Source organism: Melampsora larici-populina (assembly GCF_000204055.1).
Source record: "Melampsora larici-populina 98AG31 unplaced genomic scaffold MELLAscaffold_35, whole genome shotgun sequence".
NCBI lineage: Eukaryota > Fungi > Basidiomycota > Pucciniomycetes > Pucciniales > Melampsoraceae > Melampsora > Melampsora laricis-populina.
In genome coordinates, this window is record NW_006768799.1 from 155581 (window position 1) to 173211 (window position 17631).

Sequence of the window (17631 nt, forward strand, 5' to 3'; positions counted from 1 at the left end):
AAATTGAATTAGCACGTGAGGAGCATATAATTCGGGCCAATGAATTAGCTGAACGTCGAGTGAGAGCTATTGAAGAGGGAAATGAGCTCACCAAGAAAATGGCTCAAGTCGATGCTGAAGCCAAAGCAAGCCTGATTCAAGTCAACGAACTCAAGGTCTTAATGACCCCAGAAGACGAAAATATGACACCTCTTGCCAAAGAGGTACTTATATTGATGCAGAACCAATTGAAGGAGAAATATTCAAACCGTACTCCATCAACTTCTTCCACTTCAGCTTCTGCAACTCAAAACGATTTATGAATTTCATTTCAAAGCAACAGATTATAAAAAAATCACCAAATCGATATATGTTTTTTTTATCAAAATTTATCTCATATTTCTGATGTTTTTTCAAATAAACAAAGTCTCCAAGAGGTTGTGCTTTTTTTGTTTTACACTTTCTATCATTCCTAAAAATGTTATCAAACTCAATTGTTATGATCTTTAATTTGTCATCATACCAATTGTTTTTTTATCATTTCATTTCTGATAGTTTGTATACAAGCTTTTTGACAGAAATTGAAGTAGTCTCTACGTGTTTCCTACACCTTGTCGTGCCACCCCTTGTGCCACCCAATTGTGCATCTTCAGATCGTTCATCAGACGACGATGCAAAGTGGCATCTCGTAAATCGATGTAGTTTGACATCAATGCCTCAGCAGTGGCCCATAAGGCGGGATTACGATGACTAGGAACAATCTCCGTGTCCGTTGGGAAGTCCTCAATGTCCGGATCTACAACGTAACAGTCTTCCACATTGATGTTATGAAGCACTATTCATGCATACATAATTCTACGTATATCATGTAACTTCCAAAGCCTGCACGGTCGAGCAATGATGTGCCATGCCGCTTGGATGCCACCAAAGGCTCGCTCGATATCCTTTCGAGCAGATTCTTGTGCTGTGGCGTAAGTCACTGAGGCAGCGTCTTGTGGGCTATTGATCGTCTTGATCAAGACAGGCCACGCCAGGTAGATTCCATTGGCGAGGTAATAACCACGTTCATACTGATTTCCGTTGACCTCGAAGTTCATCCTTTCATTGGTACCTATTTGTATATTGGTCAGTTTTTTTAAAAACACTTGTTCTTCAAATAATAACTTACCTCTTAGAAAATCATTAAAGAGAGGAGATTGATTCAAAACATTGATATCATTCAAAGATCCAGGCACACCAAAGAATGCATGCCATATGCGTGTACTCTTGGATGCAACAGCTTCTAAGACAATAGTAGCTTTTCGTTCTTTGCCTTGAAAGTGTCCTGCCCAACCGGAAGGACAATTTTTCCATACCCAATGTGTTGGAGTGTATGTTGTTATGTGCTCACGTAACTGTACCGGTACAACTTTATATAGGGGTTTTAGTCCGCTATGTTGATACTAGGAGCCATACCTGCCTCCCCACATGATTGGCATACAGCGTCTATAGCTCAATGGTCAGAGCACTCATCTGGATTAAGAGGGTTGTGGGTTCGAGTCCTACTAGACACATCATTTTATTATTCTAACAGGTTATGAGCCCAGATGCCTAGCGTATGCGCTTTCCTTAGGAACATATGAATATGATGTAAAGCTGATGTCATATAAACTTACTTGTCATAAGTCTATCCGTTAAAGTGATTAACCCTTACAGTACGCAGCAAGGGGGTGTGTTGGAGTGTATGTTGTTATGTGCTCACGTAACTGTACCGGTACAACTTTATATAGGGGTTTTAGTCCGCTATGTTGATACTAGGATCCATACCTGCCTCCCCACATGATTGGCATACAGCGTCTATAGCTCAATGGTCAGAGCACTCATCTGGATTAAGAGGGTTGTGGGTTCGAGTCCTACTAGACACATCATTTTATTATTCTAACACAATGCATCCCATCGATGGAACCTTTGCATCCTGGAAAACCTCGTGCCTCATACTCATTGGTGATTATCTCGAGTTCATCTGGTCTTGGAGGACGGAGATATTCAGGTCCAAAAATGTCGATAACTCCTTGAACAAATTTTTTTAAACATAGAATTGCAGTTGTTTCTCCAATCGAAACGAATTCATCAATGATGTCCACCGAAACTCCATAGGCCAGCTGGCGTAATGCACATGTAACCTTTTGGAAAGTAGATAGGCCAAGCTGAAGGCAGCAGTCCTACATGCGCCAAAGAATTCATTTACGAGTCAAAAAAAACTTAAATAACACGAGATACATACATATCTCTGAACCCAAAAGATATCATGGGCTTCAAGCTGCCGACAGATATCCACAAATCTCTCTCTGCTGATTCTAAAGCGTCTCAGAAAAATCTCATGATCGAATCGCGGATTCTCGTTAAAATAGTTTTGCATGAGGCGTTCATGTGCTTCCTTTCTATCTCGATTGATCCTTTTTCTTTGGTGCTTTTGTTCTGCATTCATTTGTTCCTCAGTTAACTCCAAGGCCAAAAAAACCTTGTCATCATTGTCCTCATTGGCTTCGCGAAGTCTCTGAACGTGATTGATCAACAGTCTATTCGAAAGTATGTCATTGATCTGCAAGTTGTACATTGGATCGTCATTGTCCATGGTGGATAGTTTGAGTTTTGTTTGAGTTTAACCTTGAAGATTGAAGAAATCGAAGAAGACAAGGGAAGATTGATGAAAGTTTGAACTTTGCAGATTTTTCCACAATTCACGATAGTGGAGTACTGTCCATTCTGTACAGTACGTACCGTACAGAATGGTATATGCTTCAACAATAGTGGAATTACCTGTTTCTGTACGTACAGTCACTGTAATTTACAGACACGTACAGTAAATTTACAGTAAATTTACTGAAACGATTGTGGATGCTCTAAGTCTGCAAAAGGGTGGGCAAGTGCCTGTGAGACGTCTGCCAGACTGTTCTTCCTTGTAATAAAATCTTTTATTATAAGGTCAAATTTAATAAAGCTTTAACTGAACTTGACCTCAACTTCGAATCATGACATCACTCAACAAACCAAACAACCAACCGATCGATTCCTCAAAACCATTCTCAAGCACTTCAACTTCATCAAATCCATCTCAACTCATCATCATCATCATCATCAACAACAACTTCATACTTTCGATCTCATCATCATCAAATCAATCCAATCAATCAAATCAAGTCTCATCTTCATTCACACCATTTAAGAATACTTATCATCGAAGGACATCCCTTTGAGATCTCACGATCATTCCGACTTTTCATGAAAAATGCTTTTGACTGATATTCCCACCCTTTGTTTCATCATCACTTTGATTTTGCTAACTCTTAACAATCAATTTGATCACTAAAGTGACAATGGAGAAGTTGAAGGTATCACCGAAGCAGATATCCTCTCGACTGTCAAATTCGATCACACAGGTGGATATTTCGCTACGGGTGAAAGAGGTGATCAATTAGTACTCTTTGAGTGTAATGAGGTAAGTCTTCAGAACAGATTACAATCATATCTGTCTCATTGATCTTCATGGGTAACGATAACCTTGAATCTTCTGAACTCGATCGATCATGGCGTTTAACAGTCTGGCAAGAAGGGATGAGAATACAAGTTTTATACTGAGTTCCAATCTCATGAACCTGAGTTTGATTATCTGAAATCACTCGAGATCGAAGAGAAGATTAACATTACAAGATCAGGTGGTGTAAACGTCAACTCGGCCCATCGGTCACTTTCAACAATGGTTTGTACCTCATTTGCCTTTTGCACTCTTACATCATTTTCATCATCTGATACGTTCAGGTATATCGGATTGGTAGATTGACATACTGAATCTCCACCTTATTGCTAAATAATTATCCATGTAAGAAACCAAAAACAAACTCAACATAGTCGCTAATCAGATTTGTGTTTGTTGTTTTTGAAATCAGAAACTCAACATAGTCACTAATCAAATTTGTTTTTGTTATTTGTGAAAACAGGAGCTCAATATGGTTGATTCGTTTTCGATATTTTCAATAACAGGCTTGAAATATCAGGTCAATATCAATCTTGAGATTACCAGGATCAAATATCAAAACCTGAAATATTCATTATAAATGAGTACGAGTTTTATGAAATCCAAGCTATCCAACCCACAAATCATGATCACTCTTTTTGTTGAAATCTAATTTGATCGATGATAACAATAATGATGTTTTATAAATCAATAATCGAGTGATTTCAAAACATGGTCAATTGCCTCTCATTCTGTCAAATCTAGGAAAACTGACTTCAATAATTGATTGTATTCTTCTCTTTTGAAAAATTGTGACAAAAGCTGGGATATCAAGTACATCAACGGAGCCATGATCATTTGCGAGTCTAGGTCTAATTTTCAGTTATTGTGGATATATAATCCAGGTATTGGCGGCACCATTTCATAATTTCATGTTCTTTGTTTAGTAAAAGATTTGTATCTTCATATTATGCTCATTATACTATATTGTCACATCTGTACATATATGATCAAACTTTTAATGTCATCAATAAATTGATCGCATTTGAATCATTTGAAACGATTGTCTGCTAGCTAAATTTCAAGGCTGGCAGCAATTTTACTGGCTTTCTGTTGAGCCTCCACAGTGCCTGTGAGTAGCCTTGAGTAGGTCACAGACGGCGTGTCAACCCTCCGCATCTCGTCTTCGGTCGATCTGAAGGCTGGCTACAGGTGATATTTGAAAGGCCGTCTGCATACGGTGGGACCAGCGCCTACCTGCAGACGGTCCGTGACTATATAAAAAAAGGTCCGTCTGCAGACGGCCTCCGTCCCAGTCTGCAGATGGGCCAGACCACTCCGTGGTGTAGTAGTACAGTACCTAGGAAGTCATTACTGTACTCCAGGGCCCAAAATCCAGTATCGTTTTCTTAGGTACTGTACTCGGTACAGTATCTCCCTCACATGTACTGTACTGGTACCGAAATGGTGGGTACCTACAATACCGGTACTATACTGCTATAGTACCGGTATCGCCAACCTTATCCCTTTACATTTTCCATCCGTTTTCCTCATTACACCACCCTCCACGCCAGGAGGCAACCGATCAATGAAGATATTGCCAGATCGGTAAGTCATCCATCCCTCTAGTCTTGATTCTGCTCATTTGATCTAATTTCCCACTTCGTATTACACCTTGCTTCCCTAATCAATGGATGTAATTTTGGCAGGAGTGATCTAGGCCTGGGTCTATGGAAACATGTTGCCATATTGGTGGCCACCGGGCTATCTCTCATCAGATATTCCAGGTACCTTCTCAGTACCTGGACAATACTATGCAGTACCTTCCCTAGGTACGGTATAGTACAGTATATTTTTGAAGTCCCACGATACCGATACAGTACAGTATCTAGGTGTGGAAAACGGTACCCTACTCAGACCAATTTTTGGTAGTACCTAGGTTTTGAATACTGTACTGCGTACAGTATTGTATTCCCAGTACTGTACTGAGTAGTGTTTTGACGGGTATTGTAAAGTAAGGTACTGTACTAGTATTCTCAATACTATACCAGTACAGTACCTGTTGCTGCGTTGATAGAATGATGCACTTATTCAAGTGGATTTCTAACTCGAGTCTGTTGCTCATCCCAAATCTCGTATAACGTCAGAAATTGGCTCATCGGTCCGTCATTTCAGTCACGTACCCTTCAACGTCCTCATGTGTTGATTCCCCAGCATTCTGCGATAATTTATCTAGACCTTAAACTCTTTGAACAACTAAAGATATTGCGAACTGCTTCACATCTTACTCTTCCATCTAATCACCTATGTGTAAATTAGCCTCAAGAATTGTGAGCAAAGATTTGAACCCTGAGGTCAGTGAGCAGGTGCCGTCCGACTCTATGGAGGGAGATTCCCTAGAAAAGCAAACACTGGGTTCCAAAAGCAGGTCTGGAGTCGTCCACCATGCTAGTGTAACAACATCTACAACCTGCCTCATTATGACCAAAGATGATACAACATTGGGATACGGTGAAGCCTAATTGATCTGAAGCCCTCCTTAAACACCATCCAGTTCCTAGATCATATCTATGGCCGACTATTAGATAAGCACAACTGCAGCACAGACGTCATGTGTTGCAGTCAACAAAACTCAGTTAAGCCATTCACTTTTTTTTCAAAGTGCTTATTGGCATAGTTGCATACAGCACTAACTGAACTGTATAAAAGAAAGGGCCAGTCTACCTTGAAAGAGTGGTCATCTAGTTGAAAATGGTGTGATATTGACTTTTGGATGCAAAGGTGATTTCTTTTGTTAAAAAACACATATCCTACTTGTCAATATGTGTAAGATTGTACATACATGCCCATATATGTTGCTGAATCTTTTATGAAAGTAGAATTGTATTTTGGGATAGAAATATCCAAAAACAGGAACTCAAGATTCTGAGGACTGTGGTGGCTTCTTTTAGGTCTTAATACATACAGCTGAACCAGCTCAGAGGAAAATGCTTGATTTCCCAAGCTCAAAATCTTTACATGGGTATAGAAAAGTACAAGTGTTCTACCCATAGTTCTCTTTCCCCTGGGAAATGTCATTTTGTGCAATTTCTATATCTTCTGCCAGTCATCTGAAGCACTTTTTGATTTCTTTTCATCCTGATGGCTAAAATCTGGGACTGGCCATAGGATAGGGACCTACACCCCCCACTTAGGCACCTCATGGCAGCTTCTGCTTTGACTACCTAAGGCCCTAGTCAACTACCTTGGCCCTTTAGGTTTTCAGCCCTGGGTACATATATATGGACCCAAAGCCTAACCTGTAGCATATCACATTAAATAAAAAACCAATAGTAACACCTCATAACTCAGTATCAAAAGTTAAATATTCTTATATTACATAAAAACACTTAATAATAGGGGGTTTCAGGTTTGTTTGTGTTTTGCAATTTTTTTAAAAATTCCAGCAAGTTTTCTGTAAAACAAATTATGCATTTTTGACAACAACAGGCAAGTTGTAGCGCAAAAATACATAAAAATTTCTAACCTGAGACCCCCTAATAACATACAGTCAAACCCGCGCAAATGCATACCCGCGCAAATGCATAATCAGCCAATTTGCATAGGGCTTGGGTTCCACCAAGCTGGTGTGGGCCAAACTCCAACTATTGCATAATTTAGTAATGCATAGCGTGTTGCCAAAAAAATCCGGATGTTGGTGGGCATAATGCATAGAGATCCGGGGCCGGCCCTGGACTTGCGGGGTTCTGGAAGCACAAATTTTCATTGGAGCAGTTGTACATTCACATTTTTGTCTGCTTCATAATGCATAACTCTATGCATTATGACATTTCTGTTCTCATAGTGCATAAATGTATGTATTATGACCATAATGCATAGAGTTATGCATTATCACAAAGCCCGTTAAAATGAATAACTGGTCAAAATGCATAGAAAAAATCATCGCCCCAATTTATGCATTTGCGCGGGTTAGACTGTAATGCATTATTAAGTGGATAAAAGACATGATATAATAGGGGGTTTCAGTTTTTACGTATTTACACGCTACATCAAATAACCAACTGTTGTAAAATATGGATCCCACTATTTAGCGCCCCTCAGCAAATACCCGGAGCCCGCTTGTTTTGGGGCATTACCCGAGGTACCCGACACGGCCCGAGTGCACTCAGCCAAAATTTTGGTGAGTCGGACCTTGGGGGCTCCTTATGTGGGCATCTTCCCATGACACAGCCCCTCTTTGACCTTCTTCCAGCCCCATTTTTAACTGATAGGGCGATAAAAGCTGTGTCGCCCCCTATTGGAAACATTCAAAAGGGCTGCTCATTATTTGCAAGCCCGGACCGGCCCGTAGACCTGCTCTATCTGCCGGGGTTTCTCTCTGAATCTTTGTTCCCACAACCCACTTCACAGTTCAGTCACCCTGCATCCATCATCACGGATCATCTCACCTCCATCATCACACAATCAGACACAAACCAAATCATGGATCCTACTACGGCCAGATATCAAGATACTCGTACTCTCATGGAAACCTTTCATCTCTTTACACACATGTGTATCAAAAAATCGATTATCTTTCAACTTCAAATGGTTCACCTGAGTTTCCTCCGAGTCCTGATCGTCAAACCACATCATCATGTCCAACTACTTCGACTCAAACGTTAAAAACTCTTTATTGTTCTGCTCTGGAACCTACACGGGCTACTCATATATTTCCTGAAACTGCTGTTACTCAAATTGATGAACTTATCTTACCTGATAGTGAACCCATTCCAATCACTTCTCTACCTAAAGTCGGGCCTACATTTGGTCAAAGCCCAAGGTGAAGAAGTTGTTGAGTATGTATGGTGAAGATAGAAGAGGAAAACCTTGTGGTCATGTCTTTGAAAGGTGCAGGAGTTTATCATTGTATGTTAGTTACTCTTTACCTTCATCGCACTATACCCATGACATCATCATTTTTTCAATCAAACAAACTAACCAAATCGTCTCTTTTCTCCAGTGATCATGGTCTTGATACAACTTGTGCATTATATTCTAGATTCTGTCACACCTCTGATCACGCTAGTAATGATGCAATCTATTCAATTCACACCACCAGTTGTGGATGTTGTGATTGGGGTGATACAGAAGCTTGTAAAATTTAAACAAACTTCCAAGATCAACGAAATCATCTCTCAACCCATTCCCAAAAGAATGTAAAGATGTTATTGATCAAACTATCACAATCGCTCTCAATTTCCTTCTGATTAGTCAGGATAGAAGTTCTCAGGATACGACTCATCCTAATTTGGTTGGTGCATAACATTTGTAGCAAATTGAGTAGACTTGAAGAACATGCTTACCTTGAGACAGGAAATATTATCCATGAGAGATCCTGCCAAGAGGATGTTTTCTATGATGTATAGACTTTGATAATACAAATCGTGCTCCCTTTTATGGGAAATAAAATAAATGCAGGTCACCAAAAAATCATCTTTTGTTCCACCCGTTTTGTTGCTGTCTTTTCGCGGGTTGCAATTGGTACCCTGCAACACACCCCATTTATGAATCGATCTATGTATTGTGATTGTGTTTTGAATACAATACAGATGGTTTTGATTGGTGTTGCAACAAAACAAAAAACGCAAGAGTTAAGTCGCTTCCGTACATTTTGACTTGGTTTACAGTCGTTTTCAAAAAGGATGAAAAGACGATCACAAAAACTTGGTCATGTGGTCCGTGCGCGCGGCGGATGTCGCCGGAATGTGGGTGAATCCCGACAGCCACATACCGCCGATACAGCCCACCCATAGTGCTTTTTCGGCCTTACAAACAACTTCAATTCGGTTTTTTGACCTGGCAGTTATATTGTTGATGGCACTGTGGCATGAAGCCGCTGCCGTGACGAATGCATCCTGGCTGGGAAGCGTGTTTGAAACGGCTGCGTGGTCTTTACTTTTACGGTCTCGGCATATTTTCAAATGACATAAGTTTTTGCTTGTGAGGAAGTTTTCATCAGTTTATTGCCGCTCAGGTATAGCAAAAATAACCGTTTTTAGATGATGATTGTGGTGTTAACACATTCGCATCAATTGTCCTAACGCCATCCCCAACACTCGGCAAAAAGACTCCCTTTCAAGGCTCGAACCGCATCAGCCGCTACAATGCTTCTTCGCCATACCGTTCGACAATATCAACTTTCCAAAGGAGCCTCAAAGTCAGGCTATATCGAACAATTATAAAGCTACAGTTCGAGATTTGTAGACTGTATGAGAACATTGCCGATATATGGCTGTTGGGATTCATCCACATTCCGGCAACATCCGCCGCGCGCACGGACCACATGACCAAGTTTTTGTGATCGTCTTTTCATCCTTTTTGAAAATGACTGCACCTACAAAACCATTGAATCGACTTGTTACTACTACAAAACCCATTTCACAGTGCAAATACACCAAAATCAAGGATGATTCAATAAGATGTTGTTGAAATAAAAAGAGGAGCCCCTTTTTTAAGAAAGGGGGCTGCTGTATGCTCCCAGCCCGGTGTCCGGTCCGAGAAGGGGCTCCGGATACTGAACCGAGGGCGCTAAATAGTGGGATCCTAAAATATTCATAAATTTTTTACAGCCAGACACCTCAAAAGCTGCCCTGAATTGAAAATCTGTTAGTTTTACAAAGATATCTTTTACAAAAAAAACCAAATTTTCAAAATTATGCAAAAAAACCCAAACTTGGAACCACCTAATAAAAGAACATAAGCAATACCTAATATTGTAACAAGTGTGTCCCACAGGTGAGGCACATCTATCAATCCCAAGCCTTGCTGTTCTTTAAGTCATTGGCCCTTCCTTTTCCACTCTTCAGCTCAGCTATCATAGCATCTGATTCAGAAATTTTATGACCACCTCCACTTCTAACCCAATTTTCCTTCTCACCTTTTCTTCCACAATCTGCAGTGCAATGTATTCCTGTACCACATTTGACACACAATCATCTTTCTGTTCTTCTTGACATCTCCTCTCTCAATACACCAGGTCTAGAATATTCAAATTGTGTGCTTGAACGGTCCATGGTGTCCCATTCTCTTGTAGTGGGGGTGCAGTGTTTCAAGTAGTAGGTTGATGTTGTATTTCAGGGTGCAGCTTGTTGTCCACGGCAAAGGCATACATGGTGATATCAGACATTGAGTCAAAAGATTTGAGGATCCTGTTCACCCTGATTTCTTGTTTGAGTCTAGTCCAATAATGGATGAAGTGCACTGATTCACCCCATCCTGTACATGCCGTTAGTGATGTGAATTTGAATGTATAATCTGCTACCAAGCTGCTTTGGTGCAAGCTTCAAAGCTTGTGTTGAGCTCTGGTTTGGTGATTGGAGTCAAAAAAATAGCCTCAAAGGCCACACCAAAAGCTTTGAATGTTGATTCTTCCTTTTCATTCCAATGAAGGAGACATTTGAAGATGGGTGCTGCCCATTGATTTGCTTTGCCAGTAAGGTAAGAAAGGGTGAAGACAATCTTTGCCTCATTTTTGAGGAAAGAATTGGTGCTGGTTGGAAGGCATGATTCAACTTGATTGACAGACTCCTTGGCCATGTTGCCTTTGGAACCATCAAGCTTGCTGGGTGTACCCGCTTTGGGGCCTTGGAACAGGCCCATAATTTGCCTGACATATGCTTCCATGTGAGGCTTTGTAGGGACTTGTGGAGATTGGTTTGACACTGTAGGAGTTTGAGTGGTTGGTTGTGCTGCAGGAGGTGTTGTCTGGTATTGGGTTTGGGTTTGGTTACCCATGTTGAGCTACTGTACAAGGTTGTCAGTTGATCTCAAGTTTCTTGATGTAAAACAGATTCATTGCTTGACTGTTCTTTGGCAATTTGGTGCTGCTCCAAGTTTTCATCTAGTCTTGTGCTTAATTTTGTGAGCTGATCAAGTATTAAAGCAAGACTAGTGGTGACTGCATCCATTGTATTGACTGAGTTTCAATCACCTTGGTTCAGGACTGTATTGTATGACGAGTGTTCCAAAGCTTGTTTGTCTGGTGTTGTAAACTTTGCCATTGTTCTCCTTCTTTTAAGTTTCTAATCAATGGTGATAAAGTTTAAACCAATGATTTTCTGCTCTGTTCTTCTTTCCAATTCCAAGTTTCAATTTTCTTGAGTCAATGTGATCTGATTCAGTATGTGATATGTTTCACAAACTTGGTTTCACTGTGTTGAGGTATATATACTGCTATATTTTATGATCCAATGTGTTCAGTGGACACTGATGATGATGCCAATAGCTAAATAACTAAATTGCAGTATGAAGAGAAAATGCTACAAGCATGAAGAGAAAACAAAGTATAACTCCTGCACAATGCTCCTCTATACAATCATAAGCCAGTACTAGAATATTATGGATTATTACAAAACTGATCCCCAACAAGAGTATGGAGATTATGCAATGCATAATACCTTTACAAAAGCTGAAAGCTATACAAAACAGGGCCCATATCACAAGGTATTTTGAGAGCCAAATGTTTTTATAAGAGGAAATCACCTTTGGCACAATCACAGAACACAAATATCACATTTGTAAGTCTGAACTATGAAGACCTTACTTATGCTTTTATCTCAATGGATCAGGTGATTTCACTTGTAACAAAAGCTCTTGAGAGCTCAGCAATGGGATTTTATAACTTTATTACTATGCATTCCAGAACCCCTCACCTCTTTGACCCTTTTCAAGCTACAAGATTCCTGTTTTGGAAAACAAATCCTGATGCCAAACATTCCAAAAACCTAGTATGCATTTCAAAATAAAAAAGGAAGCTTTTGAAGCATGTGTGAATATAGCTAGAATTTTTATGTGCAGTGATTTTGGTGCATCAATTGAAAATAGATATGAAAAATAAATGAGCTATAAAAATATTCTAAAGAATGAATCTGTTTTCAAAATCTGATACAAAGGAAGAAGACAAAATCTGGTATCCTAAAGATCTAAAGTGCAGAGTTCAGTCACAACTTGGGCCAAAGCTAAACCTTACCATTATGAAGACAAAGAAGGAGAAGAAGTTGTTCTAGTAAGTGGTCTGTTAGAAGGTGCTTTGAGCTGCCTTTCAACTTCTGCCTTGATGTCTTGTGAGCGTGATGACTTAAATTCTGGGAATTTAGATTTGAGTTTATTCCAACTATTTTGGATTGATTCACGTGGATTGCCAATCTTTTTTATATTCAAGTAGCTCCCTAGTTTTCCTACAGTGTCCCGAGCTCTTTGCCCATACCCAGTAGTTGTAGTAGGTATGACTTCAGGTGATGGTTTGGTAACTGCTTCACCTGAACTTATCTCATTTGCCTTGGAAGGTCCAGATTTGCTTCCAAACAAACCTCTGAATTTATTCCAAGAGTTATTCATTTGTCCAGGCTGATAAACTCTTCCCCAAAAACCTGGAGTGGCAGCAGGGGTTTCAGTTGCCACTTCTGAAGTAGATTTCATTTCTGGTCCTGAAGGCTGTGATTTGCTTCTCAAGAAAGCTGGTCTCCAAAAGCTTTGAGCTGATGTTGATTGATCTGCTGCTTTGTTGACGTCTGGAGCTACCAAAGGCTTAGATTTCCATGGTGTCAAGTATGATGGCCAAGATCTTGGAGTGGATTCTAATGGATCTGCTACCTTGTTGACATCCTGAGCTACTGAAGGATTTGATTTCCATGGTGTCAAGTATGATGACCAAGATCTTGGAGCTGATGTTAATGGATCTCCTACCTTGTTGACATCCTGAGCTACTGAAGGATTTGATTTCCATGGTGTCAAGTATGATGACCAAGATCTTGGAGCTGATGTTAATGGATCTCCTGCCTTGTTGACGTCCTGAGCTACTGAAGGATTTGATCTCCATGGTGTCAAGTACGATGACCAAGATCTTGGAGCTGATGTTGATGAATCTGCTGCCTTGTTGACATCCTGAGCTACTGAAGGCTTTGATTGCCACATTTTTGAGAAGTACGGCATCCCATATCTTGAAGCTGGTGTGGATTGATCTATCGCCTTGTCAACACTCTGAGCTACTGAAGGCTGTGAATTGGTTTTGGAACTTGGAAAGTGTGACATCCAAGAGCTTGGAGATGATGAGGATACATCGGTTGGTTGTTTGGGCACTGAAGTAGTTATTGTATCTCCATCCGTCGCAGAGTATGTAGGTTTTGCGGATTTGTCTCTGACCGAACTCATGAAATTATGCAACTTGTTCTTTGCTGAGTTCCCGAGATTCCCCAAAAAACTTGTAGTGGTGACAGGTTTCTCCGCAACTGTTACATCAGCAGTAGACTCCAGTTTTGGTGTTGCACCTGAAGCCTGATTTGTTGCCTTGACGTCCTGAGCTACTGAAGGATGTGAGTTTGTTTGGAAAGGCTTTCGGAACACGTTAGTTAACCGCGTCCACCCAGAGGTTTGAGGTACTATGGATTGCTCAGCTGGGCTAGCGACCGTTCCCTTTTCAGTATTCAGCAACTTGGCACCTTCATCAGAGGTGGTTGGGTTTTGTGGAGATTTTGCTCCTAGAGCTGAGATTTCTTCCGCTGGTGCTTTGGGGACTGTAGGAGCTGATGTCGAAGACTCAGCAGGATGAATCACTTTCGCATCTTCTATCGGGACAGATTTAAGCGGTTCTCCAGAGGTTTGAGGTGATATGGATTGCTCAGCTGGGCTAGCGACCGTTCCCTTTTCAGTATTCAGCACCTTGGAAACTCCATCAGAGGTGGTTGGGTTTTGTGGAGATTTTGCTCCTAGAGTTGAAATTTCCTCCGCTGGTGCTTTGGGGACTGTAACATCCGATGTCAAAGGCTTAGCAGGATATGCCACTTTTGCCTCTTCTATCATAAGTGATTTAAGCGGTTCTTATGTTAATAAGATGTCGTTTCATATTGCGCTTCTCAGACAAAGAGGGACACATCTTCATACCTGATATTGTTGATGGGGTAGCTCCCTTAGGTTGTGAAAACGGAAAGTTGTGAGCGGCGTTTCCGATGATCTTGGTTCGGACTTCTTCTCCCGTTCTCACAAGATTGACATCGTGTGGACTGGTCCCCGGACTGAAGATGCTGAATGTCGCGTCAAGCTTTTCACCTTATATAGATCAAGTGTACACAAGACCAAGCCAATGAGCAAATAGATACTTATCAGGAGTGAGGTGGTATAATTGCCTACCTGATGGATGTGACACGCGCACAGCATGTTGATAATCCAGCCCACTGGCACCAGGATCTGTGGAAAGGACGAATGTTTGATCAGACACCAAATTTTGGAGGATTTTCAAAAAAAAGATGCCGTACTGACTCTGTACGCTGCGAAGTGGACCCGCGGTTGTGGGAGGTTGGCCGGCATCAGCTTTTTCGCCAGCCTTTGGGGCGTCGGTCGGTCTAAGAGCCTGTACGGGATCGGCCGTCTCAGCAGCCTTCGGGGCGCCGGTCGATTTAGCAACATTGAGGACATCGCCCTCTTTAGCAACATTGAGGACATCGCCCCCTTTAGCAGCATTGAGGACATCTCCCGCATTTGCAATTTTGACGGCTTCACCGATCATGGGTAGTCCGCTGACGTGTAACTTCATCATCAACAATACCAAGACAAGAGCTTTCATCCTGAAAGCGAGAGACTCTTTTACCATCCTCCAAAAGGAAAAAAGATGATTTTGCCTTTCGAGAGATGGATTCAGACCTAGGAATGCCTTGATGAGATCTTTGATTTGAAGGTGAAGAAGTGTGTTGCGATTTGATTTGTGTCTGTATTGAAAAGCTATTGAGATTCACAGGATGAATAGGTCGCCGAGGCAGGAGTGCTGGCTATATCTCGATCTCGCAGCTATGTATCCCCAGTCAAGAACAGCGTCAGTGATAAAGATAGAAATGCCCAAGAAGCAGAAGTACAGAGGAAGTCAACTAGTAGTGACTTACAAGGATGTGGAATTAGAAAAGAAGGAATCTTGTAATGTAAAATAGAGCGAAAGTGTTGTGAGGTTTAGTTGAAATAAATAAAAATGGTCAAGTTGAAAGAAAACTGCTAAAAGAGGGAAGTGATTCAAGTCAGTTCAGCCCTATATGTCTTGCGTTCTTCAGCATCTTCACCCCGCAGTCTGAGACACTTTGTCATCATCGCTGAAGCCGAATTTTTTTATCTATAATTTCGTCGGTCTCCACAAAACTTGAGGTTAATACTTCCTCGGTAAGACGCAGTTCGTGAGTTGGAGGGCGCAGGCTAAGGGGAAATTCGCTGGGGGTTGAAGTGTAGCATGGCGTCAATGAATCATATTCAATGACACACTTTATCTCAATATACATTCCTGCTCGCAGCTCGTCGCTGTATGGGTAGTGTCAGGAATCAGGATTTCAACATATAAGGGATGAGGCTCAGCCTTGAGAGATTGAGGTGAACAAAAGCTCGCCAAGAACTACTGAATAGAACTCTGGTAACGTAAAGAATTGCATGAAATCCTTGTGACACTCGTTGATGGAAATTGGTCAATAAGTTTTTCATACAGTCATCAAAGGATCACTAAAATTGTCAGAACAAATAAAATCAGGATGGTGATTTTTCACATACTTCATCAACTGATTTATATTCGTGTAGCTGCAGTCTGTCTTTGAAAGGGATAAGAGGGTGCAAGGATCTAATTCTTACCCCGACACTTTTCTTGACCATTCAGAGTAAAGCCTGACTCGCGGTCATGACTAGAGAAAATGTCTCCAAGATAAATTGAGTTTGACTTAGAAGAGGCGATTCAGTTCCTGATCATTTTAATTGCTCAGGAATGATTGGCTTGATGAGCAGATCAAATCAATATCCCATGTATCATCTGAGTCTCATACTGTCAATAATGTTATCGCCTACAGTCAGGTATGATTTCACTCAATTCACTCAATTGGGCATGTGTCATTCCGTTAGGCGTTTGTTTTCTATCTTTCCAATACTGTTCGAACGTAAAATAAATACTCAAGCCTCACAGTCTGAATTCCTGGTTGTAGCTATTGACAAGACATGACTGTACATATATCGCAATTGCATCTTCAAACACACTTCAGGCAATCTTTATTCATGCACCCCTGAGATAAAATAATTTCATTTGTTTAAGATGAAGTTTCACAGTGTTTCCTTTGTGTCCTTCAGGTTTCTTTGGTCAAAATCCTGTCCAAGACGCACTCGTGTTGATGTATACTTTACAAAATCAATGGAAAGAACAAGTCTTGATGAGCTCGAGGTTTAAAATGCAATAAGGAATGGAAAACTTACCAATTTAAAAGACTTAACAAAGTCCGATCATAAGACGGACTTCCTAGTTGAACATCAGAATTCATCAACAGGTTCAGAATCCCATAATTGAACATGAGCCCAATCTTTCGCAGGTTCTTGATCCCCTTTTTTATCTTTCTCTTGATCCTCATCTCCATCATTATCATCATCATTTCCATCATGATCAGAGTCTTGATCTTGATCTTCATCATTCGATTTTTGATTTTCAGTTCTCGTCGGTTTATCCGCATATCGAGCACCATTCATATCATGAGAGATTTGTTGGAATTTAGCTTTAGTATGTTCAGGAACATTAGCCAAAAAGATAGCCGTAGTACTTTCTTTTAAAGTTGGATTCTTTTGAAAGACTTCCCAAAGATTAGTTTTCAATCTATCTTCTTCTTTTTGATCTTCTTGACTTAAATCAGGTTCGGATTCTAAGATAGCTAATCTTCTAATCTCGGCCAAAGCTTTTACATTTTCTTCAGGATGTAATAAATCATAAACTTCTATAGCTCTAGTGGCTGCTTGAAGTGCAGTTTCTCGAAGAGTAGCTACTCGTTTGTTATCAATGTTTTTAAAGTTCTGGGGACTAAGTCCTTCACGTGTGAGTTTATCAGGATCAACAAAATACCATAACAGATTCCAATCGACACCCCATACTAAGGGGATTGGATAAATTCGAGGAAGTGGGATTCCGCCACGTCGTCTGAAACGCTTTCCGTTGATAGTCAACCCTGCTAGTTGCTGTGAATCGACCACTGGGCTATGAAATTCGGCTGATCCTGATGGAAGGGATTGGATCGGAGTCGCATTAATCACCAATAAGGTGAAGGCAAGTGAACAAATCTTCATAGGTATCCAATCAGTCACGCGCATGTTGGATTGATGAAGTGATCCGTGCTCGATGTTCT

The 17631-nt window shown here is 40.8% G+C and overlaps 2 protein-coding genes across 2 annotated transcripts; one reads left to right on the forward strand and one right to left on the reverse strand.

Moving 5' to 3' along the window:
* Nucleotides 1-8349: 8349 nt before the first annotated feature.
* On the forward strand, nucleotides 8350-8619 carry MELLADRAFT_90103 (uncharacterized protein; the record flags this gene model as incomplete). Its single annotated transcript, XM_007413123.1, has 2 exons — nucleotides 8350-8384; nucleotides 8475-8619. The coding sequence occupies 2 exons, from the start codon at nucleotides 8350-8352 to the stop codon at nucleotides 8617-8619; spliced, it is 180 nt and encodes a 59-aa protein (XP_007413185.1).
* An 8152-nt stretch (nucleotides 8620-16771) lies between these two features.
* Nucleotides 16772-17596, reverse strand: MELLADRAFT_90105 (uncharacterized protein; the record flags this gene model as incomplete). Its single annotated transcript, XM_007413280.1, has 1 exon — nucleotides 16772-17596. The coding sequence occupies one exon, from the start codon at nucleotides 17594-17596 to the stop codon at nucleotides 16772-16774; it is 825 nt and encodes a 274-aa protein (XP_007413342.1).
* Between the last annotated feature and the right edge of the window lie 35 nt (nucleotides 17597-17631).